The 7,534-nt window shown below is 47.3% G+C and overlaps 2 protein-coding genes across 2 annotated transcripts; both read right to left on the minus strand.

Annotated features, from left to right (window-relative positions):
* Positions 1 to 444: 444 nt before the first annotated feature.
* Positions 445 to 1,603, minus strand: LOC115589366 (uncharacterized). Its single transcript, XM_030430208.1, has 2 exons — positions 1,127 to 1,603; positions 445 to 705 (listed from the first exon to the last, which is right to left on the minus strand). The coding sequence occupies exons 1-2, from the start codon at positions 1,499 to 1,501 to the stop codon at positions 445 to 447; spliced, it is 636 nt and encodes a 211-aa protein (XP_030286068.1). The 5' UTR covers positions 1,502 to 1,603.
* Positions 1,604 to 3,942: 2,339 nt separating this feature from the next.
* Positions 3,943 to 7,155, minus strand: LOC115589249 (uncharacterized). Its single transcript, XM_030430060.1, has 3 exons — positions 6,463 to 7,155; positions 6,248 to 6,301; positions 3,943 to 4,502 (listed from the first exon to the last, which is right to left on the minus strand). The coding sequence occupies exons 1-3, from the start codon at positions 7,123 to 7,125 to the stop codon at positions 4,272 to 4,274; spliced, it is 948 nt and encodes a 315-aa protein (XP_030285920.1). The 5' UTR covers positions 7,126 to 7,155; the 3' UTR covers positions 3,943 to 4,271.
* Between the last annotated feature and the right edge of the window lie 379 nt (positions 7,156 to 7,534).

The raw sequence follows: 7,534 nt of genomic DNA on the forward strand, positions 1-7,534 counted from the left end.
GAGAACAGCCAGATTAATGTGTTGTACAGTGTGAGGACATGTGATGCACAGAGGCTGATGTGGTGGAAAGTCCACTGACCAAAAACTGTCAGTGAAAAGTGTGATGTGACGCTGTGTGTTTGTCCAAAGTTATTAACAGTAATTCATCTAAACATTCAGACTCTGATGGAGGGGGCTGTAATGAACAGAAACAATATGTGTTTAAAACAGAGATTTATTTACAGCAGTGCGTTCAAGAGCAGACCATGAGAAATCACATGAGACGAGACATTTGACCTACAAAGAGCTTTTCTGAGACTCAGAGATGAAGATGAACAGAGCAGAGAGGTGGAGGACAACAGAGTCTGTTGGTGGTTGTAGGCTGTGTTGAAGAGGAGAGTTTGTAGGGAGGCAGCAGAGACACAGATGCTGGCCTGAGGCCGAGGACCACCACAAGACATTCATCTAGCCACGAAGCCTTGAAGGGTCCACATCCTCTTCAGAACCAGCAGGATTCTCCTCCTTTACAAGACTCATCTCCACGTCTGTGGAGGGTCCTTCAGCACCGGGTCCAGAGGACACATGTGCTCCACTTGGTCTGCAGGATTTTATCCACCAACATAAACCGAAGCCTGCTAGACCAGCAGCCACAAACATGGACACCGCTACAGCGCTGACGGTCCCACTGCAGGTTCCCTTCTGTTCTCCAGCTGGTCGCTGCGTTTGCTGCACGGGAGAACAAACAGAGGAATCAGATCCAGACAGACATGATGTTTTTCCTTTTCATCCCTCTGACATCACTTCATAACATCATGCATCACATGTGATCAGAGTTTTTCTCTACAAAACGACAATTTCTCTTTATCTTGTCCAAAAGTCAGCAGATAAAGACACATTGAGTACAAACACATGTTCCATGTGAGGAACAAAAGCTGCCATGAAGACACCTCATATCAAGTAGATATGAAACAACATGTTGAGTGTTTATCATGGAAACAGTGACGTCTTGGAAACAAACATATATGATATATATTATTTAGCTGTCAGTGTTTGACATGGAGCATGTTTTGTACTACGTGTGCTCTTTTATCAGCTTCAGAAGCTTCAGTGTTGCAGCTTTATTCTCTTTATAATAAAAGAGGCTTACAGGTGTGGCGGTGGTCTGATCCGGGTCTTGATCCAGGGCCTTGATCCTCCAGGCAGAGAGACTTCTTCTCTTTCCATCTTTTCCCTCCACATATGCAAAGTAATCACCCTGGTCCTCCGGCTTCACCCGCTGCAGGGTCGGAGTCAGGTCTCCGCGTCTCCTCCAATCAGAGGGCAAAGAGAGTCTCTCCTCAGAGCCGGTCCCATCTGTGATGGTCCCGGAGGACAGGTCCAGCTCACACACTGTCTCCCTGTTTCTGTCCAGCCTGAACTTCCCCTGCGCTCCTGAGGTGACGTAGAAGAAGGAGAAGCTGACAGCTCCACCTGCACTCACTGACACTTCACCACCACCAGCTGTGACTGACTGACTGTTCATGTTTGTGGCTGCTGGTCTAGCAGGCTTCGGTTTATGTTGGTGGATAAAATCCTGCAGACCAAGTGGACCACATGGTTCCTCTGGACCCGGTGCTGAAGGACCCTCCACAGACGTGGAGGTGAGTCTTGTAAAGGAGGAGAACCCTGCTGGTTCTGAAGAGGATGTGGGGCCTTCAAGGCTTCATGGCTAGATGAATGTCTTGTGGTGGTCCTCGGCCTCAGGCCAGCATCTGTGTCTCTGCTGCCTCCCTACAAACTCTCCTCTTCAACACAGCCTACAACCACCAACACTCTCTGTTCTCAACCACTTCCACTGGCTGTGTGAGTTTATATATGAGACAACCGACCTCAACCACCAATCATAACGAAGCGTTTGCCCTGGAACCACGCCCAACCACCAATCACAACGAAGCCTTTGCCCGAGAACCACGCCCAACCACCAATCACCAATCACAACGAAGCGCTTGCCCGAGAACCACGCCCAACCACCAATCACCAATCACAACGAAGCGCTTACCTGGGAACCACGCCCAGTTTGTGTTTGTGTGTGTGTGTGTGTGTGTGTGTGTGTGTGTGTACAGGTCTGCCCTCTGAATTTGCATAGCTACTGTAGATGCTGGGTGCGTGTGTGCAGAGGTAACCGATCAGAGCGCAGTAAGCAATGTGCCAGCAGTCTAGAGGTTTGTTACCTGACCGTGTGTTCAGAGGTCTACTGGTGTTAATATGCGAGAGGAGAAAGATGAAGAAAACACAACCTCATTGGAGGAGAGAACAACCTGAGAAACCACGTGTAGAGAAGGAGTTGGTGTAAAAGGAGGACGTGACCCAAACACACACACTCACCAACAGTCTGACTGTACAAACAGAACCAGATCAGCATCATCAGAGCTCCTGTGCTGCCTGAAAGTGCTGCACATATAACATCTTGATAAAGTTACCTGGATCAGGTGAAGCTTTAAGTGGCCTGTTGATATGTTCAGTTTGCAAAGAGGAAAAGAAATGAAGGTGGAAGGAAAGTTAGAGAAGTTTACTCTGCAGCTCCTCAGTCCTCAGTCTGACTGGACCACATGTGTAGAGAGAGCAGATTAATGTCTGGAGAGAATTCACAGAGAGTCATCAGGAGAGTTGACGGCATGTTATCTTCTGTGGATTGTGGCAAAGAACTTACAGAAAGAAGAAAGATTTCCAGTAGAACACATCTGTATTCTCTCACTACAGAAGCAGTATAGAGTTGTGTGGAAGTCTTGTTCAAAACACTCAGAAGTGTAAATCATCAGCTCCCGGCCTCTGTAGGATCAAAGTGTTGGGTTACACTTCATGGTACAGTAGAGAAAGCTGCTGTATGGATTGTTTTAACTTCAGTCTGTGATCTGAATGATTCCCAACACAGCACAGAGGTCAGAGGTCAGGTCAGCTCTTTACCTTGTAGCAGCAGCGTGTGTGTGTGTGTGTGTGCCTGAATGAAAACAAACACACACACACCCTGCTGACACACATCCACACAGCTGTATATAAACTCAAACACTCAAAGACGTACAGCAGTAGATACCCTCTAACCAGTGTGGTTGGTGGAGTTTTACACCACACACCCTGAGACTACATGACAGCCTCAGTAACTCTGCTGATGATTCATACTCCAGCAATTGTTCCACTCTGCTTGTGGTTTTCATCCTGCAGATCAGATGAAGCTTTAAGTTAATATGTTCAATATGCAAAGAGGAAAGAAATGAAGGTGGAAGGAAAGTGACAGAAGTTTATTCTGCAGCTCCTCAGTCTGATGTGTAGAGAGAGCAGAAATGTCAGCGTTTGTCACAAGGAACTTAAAAGAATGTAGAGTGATGACCTTTACCACATCTCACTTCTGTTCCGGACTGTGGTGACTGTTGTGAGTCTTCAGGTGCAGCTCGAGCAACATCGTAATCACACAAGAGGAAACTAGAAACTAACTGGTTTCCTCTTGTGTGATTATGATGTTGCTGAATGAAAACACGCCCACACACCCCACTGACACACTGCTGCACACTCTGCTGCACACTTGTGTTGAAAGTAAAGTCCCGGCTGTGTGCTGACGTTCAAACCTCACAGCTACCTTCACTGAGCTGCTGCACCCCGACACACCGTCACAGCAATCCTCTCAAACACAGGAATGTGTGATTATTTTGTGGGTTTTTCTTTAAACAAAAACTGAGAGAAAACTTTCTCTTCCTTCAGTCACAGTTTCATTAAACTTAAGCAGACTACAAAAGAGACAAGAAGAGCGTTCTGTTGATCAGGCTAAACATAGCAAACAAGGAGAATCCTGCAGTATCAGAGGACGTCTACAGCTGAGATACCTCAAAGCGTCGTAACGATCGTTACTAGTTTGTTGCAGAATGACAGTTTTTTTCTTTTTCTTTCAATGGATTTTTTATTGAGCATCAACACTGGAGGTTATACATTTACAAACAACATTCGGTCTGAAAACAGAGACAGGACAGCATAACGTCATGGAAATATGGAGAAAACTGAAGAAAATGTGCCTTTTTTAAAGTTAAAAACATATCAGTGAAAATGTCAAGATACATTAAAACAACGCCACAGAAATCAGAGACACACAGCTGTTGGCTGGGACACCACACTGGCAGGATTGGAATTATTATTACATTGTAAACTTTTTGTAATGTGTCAAATATTCTGGGCCAAAAGTTCATCATTTCTGGGCATGGCATCAAACTGCAGTCTGTATTTGATGGATTTAAGTGTTGGCTGTTGATTCCATTTGTTTTTTTTGTTTATGGAATCAAATTCTGGACTTGAGGACCCCCGTTGGCTTGAGGCCCAGCAGGATTCCCATTGGTCAGAAGTCCCAGGTCCAGTTCTCCACCATCAGGTCCAGGTGACACATCTGGTGTGCAGAACTTCAGCCTCCAAACTAAAAAGCAGCAAAGAGCCCAAAGCACAGACGTCACAGCTGCTGTAATGATGACAGTGGTCCAAGTCTCCATCCTTTCTCCAGTGGTTCCCTGATCAGCCACAGAGAGGAAACAAACAGAACATCACATTCAGAGCTGGTGGGACACCATGACACTGACATGGAGCAGGTTAAACATGGTGCAGCTCTCTGACAGAACACATGTGTTGGGATCATGTAATGAAACATCCTGCAGTACTGGGAGGGATTCAGTTTGTTCCCCAAATCTGTTGATGATTTCGGCACATGTGCAGTATTAAAATGATGCCGAATTATCTCTGAGCTCTTCCTGTTACTATTGTACCCTGGATGTGTGGACAGCTGTTACTGAATCACGCTGATACAGAGGGAAACTTAAAAATGTGAGAATCCTAAAGCAAGTTCTGCAGGTCGACTGAGCGGCTTTCTTTGTGTCAGATTTCCCTCATCTGTTAATGACTGCAGGTCAGGTTTGACAGGTGAACTGCTCTGTTAACATAACGGAGCTGCTACCTGACACACCTACAACCCATGATGCCCTGCGTCTAACAACCTCGCGCGCCCAGCCTCTCTCTCTCTCTCAATTCAATTTCAATTTCAACAAGCTTTATTGGCATGACTGTGGTTCACAATATTGCCAAAGCATACAGGATTACAAAAAAAAAGTAAACAATAATAATGATGATAATAACAACAACAATAATAGCAATAATAACAACAATAGTAAACAGAGTATCAGTATGCAGGTAAGAACCCAGTCAGCCTCGCGCGCCCAGCCTCTCAATTCAATTCAATTCAATTGGCTTTATTGGCATGACTGTATACAATACAATGTTGCCAAAGCATCTGAATACAAGTTATAACAAAATAGACAGAATAAACAATAATCAAGAATAAAACAATATTTAACAATAATAAACTATAATTAATAAGCAATAGTAAAAGAAAAGGGCATGGAGAACAAGAGGGGCTATGGAATGTAGGTAAGAGTAACTTACTAGAGAGTAACCTCTCTCTCTCCCTCAACCCGCGCTCCCAGCCACTCTCTCTCTCTCTCTCTGTCTGTCTCAAACCCGCGCTCCCAGCCTCTCTCTCTCTCTCTCTCTCTCTCCCTCAACCCGCGCTCCCAGCCACTCTCTCTCTCTCTCTCTGTCTGTCTCAAACCCGCGCTCCCAGCCTCTCTCTCTCTCTCTCTCTCTCTCCCTCAACCCGCGCTCCCAGCCTCTCTCTCTCTCTCTGTCTGTCTCAAACCCGCGCTCCAAGCCTCTCTCTCTCTCTCTGTCTGTCTCAAACCCGCGCTCCCAGCCTCTCTCTCTCTCTCTGTCTGTCTCAAACCCGCGCTCCAAGCCTCTCTCTCTCTCTCTGTCTGTCTCAAACCCGCGCTCCCAGCCTCTCTCTCTCTCTCTCTCTCCCTCAACCCGCGCTCCAAGCCTCTCTCTCTCTCTCTGTCTGTCTCAAACCCGCGCTCCAAGCCTCTCTCTCTCTCTCTCTGTCTGTCTCAAACCCGCGCTCCCAGCCTCTCTCTCTCTCTCTCTGTCTGTCTCAAACCCGCGCTCCAAGCCTCTCTCTCTCTCTCTCTCTGTCTGTCTCAACCCGCGCTCCCAACCTCTCTCTCTCTCTCTCTCCCTCAACCCGCGCTCCCAGCCTCTCTCTCTCTCTCTGTCTGTCTCAACCCCGCGCTCCCAGCCTCTCTCTCTCTCTCTCTCTCTCTCTCTCTCTCTCTTCATACATTTGTGTTCTTTAACTGGCACAAATGTCTCTGGAACCGTGTGCGTAATTACGCGCGTCTCCCTGCAGAGAGTGAGCGGTCAGACTTACATTCAGAGGTGGGTCCAGGTGTGTCCCAGTGTCCGTCGTCTCATCAGCAGTTCCCTGATCAGCCACAGAGAGGAAACAAACAGAACATCACATTCAGAGCTGGTGGGACACCATGACACTGACATGGAGCATGTTTTGTACTACGTGTGCTCTTTTATCAGTTTCAGAAGCTTCAGTGTTGTAGCTTTATTCTCTTTATAATAAAGGAGGCTTACAGGTGTGGCGGTGGTCTGACCCGGGTCTTGATCCAGGACCTTGATCCTCCAGGCAGAGAGACTTCTTCTTTTTCCATCTTTTCCCTCCACATATGCAAAGTAATCACCCTGGTCCTCTGGCTTCACCCGCTGCAGGGTCGGAGTCAGGTCTCCGTGTCTCCTCCAATCAGAGGACAGAGAGAGTCTCTCCTCAGAGCCGGTCCCATCTGTGATGGTCCCGGAGGACAGGTCCAGCTCACACACTGTCTCCCTGTTTCTGACCAGCCTGAACTTCCCCTGCGCTCCTGAGGTGACGTAGAAGAAGGAGAAGCTGACAGCTCCACCTGCACTCACTGACACTTCAGAGGCTCTGACAACGTCCAGCTGGGTCGGTGTCTCCTCACAGCTCAACTCGAACAGCCCGTTGTCGTTGAAGTTTATGTTCTTCAAGACCACCGACGCGTTCAGGTCGATCCTGTCCTCGTAGTGCTGACCCGGGATCCAAACACCGTCCCATCGAGCCACCAGAACAGTACGTGAAGAGTCCACTGGGTGCCACAGCTTGGCTCCCTTTTTCTGGCAGCTTGCAGTTTTTGTAAACTCAAAAGTGTCTCCTAGAATGACAAAGACACCTGAAATATTTGAGATCAGGCTGAACAGAGAGAAGAGAAGGAGAGAAGCCATTTCTGTCCTCTGTGGAAGAAGCAGCAGCTCTGATCACTGACTGATCACTGACTGACTGACTGACTGTGCAGAGTTTATGAATGGGAAAAGGGGGGCGAGGCGCCCAGCCTCTCTCTCTCAGCCTCGCGCGCTCGGCCTCTCTCTCTCTCTCTCTCTCTCTCTCTCTCTCTCTCTCTCTCTCTCTCAGACTCGCGCCCAGTCTCTCTCTCTCTCTCTCTCAGACTCGCGCCCAGTCTCTGTCTCTCTCTCTCTCTCTCTCTGCGCATGCGTGAGCGTGAGTGAAGTGGAGGTGAGGTCGGCGGAGACTTTTCCAAACTTTTCTACACTTTTTTTCTGAATCTTTTTCTTTTTCTTTATATTTCTTTTTTTCTATTTAGTAAGATCAAATTGTTTAGCGATTTAAAAGTTA

This window comes from Sparus aurata, chromosome 10 (genome assembly GCF_900880675.1).
Source record: "Sparus aurata chromosome 10, fSpaAur1.1, whole genome shotgun sequence".
NCBI classification, from domain to species: domain Eukaryota; kingdom Metazoa; phylum Chordata; class Actinopteri; order Spariformes; family Sparidae; genus Sparus; species Sparus aurata.

Bases quoted from the DNA above. Each gene is read 5' to 3' on its own strand.
- LOC115589366 (XM_030430208.1), bottom strand. From the start codon at position 1,501: ATGAACAGTCAGTCAGTCACAGCTGGTGGTGGTGAAGTGTCAGTGAGT. The intron at 706-1,126 runs GTAAGCCTCTTT...TCTCCCGTGCAG, and splicing joins ATCAGACCACCGCCACACCT to CAAACGCAGCGACCAGCTGG.
- LOC115589249 (XM_030430060.1), bottom strand. From the start codon at position 7,125: ATGGCTTCTCTCCTTCTCTTCTCTCTGTTCAGCCTGATCTCAAATATT. The intron at 6,302-6,462 runs GTAAGCCTCCTT...GTGGCTGATCAG, and splicing joins GTCAGACCACCGCCACACCT to GGAACTGCTGATGAGACGAC. The intron at 4,503-6,247 runs GTAAGTCTGACC...GTGGCTGATCAG, and splicing joins ACCTGGACCCACCTCTGAAT to GGAACCACTGGAGAAAGGAT.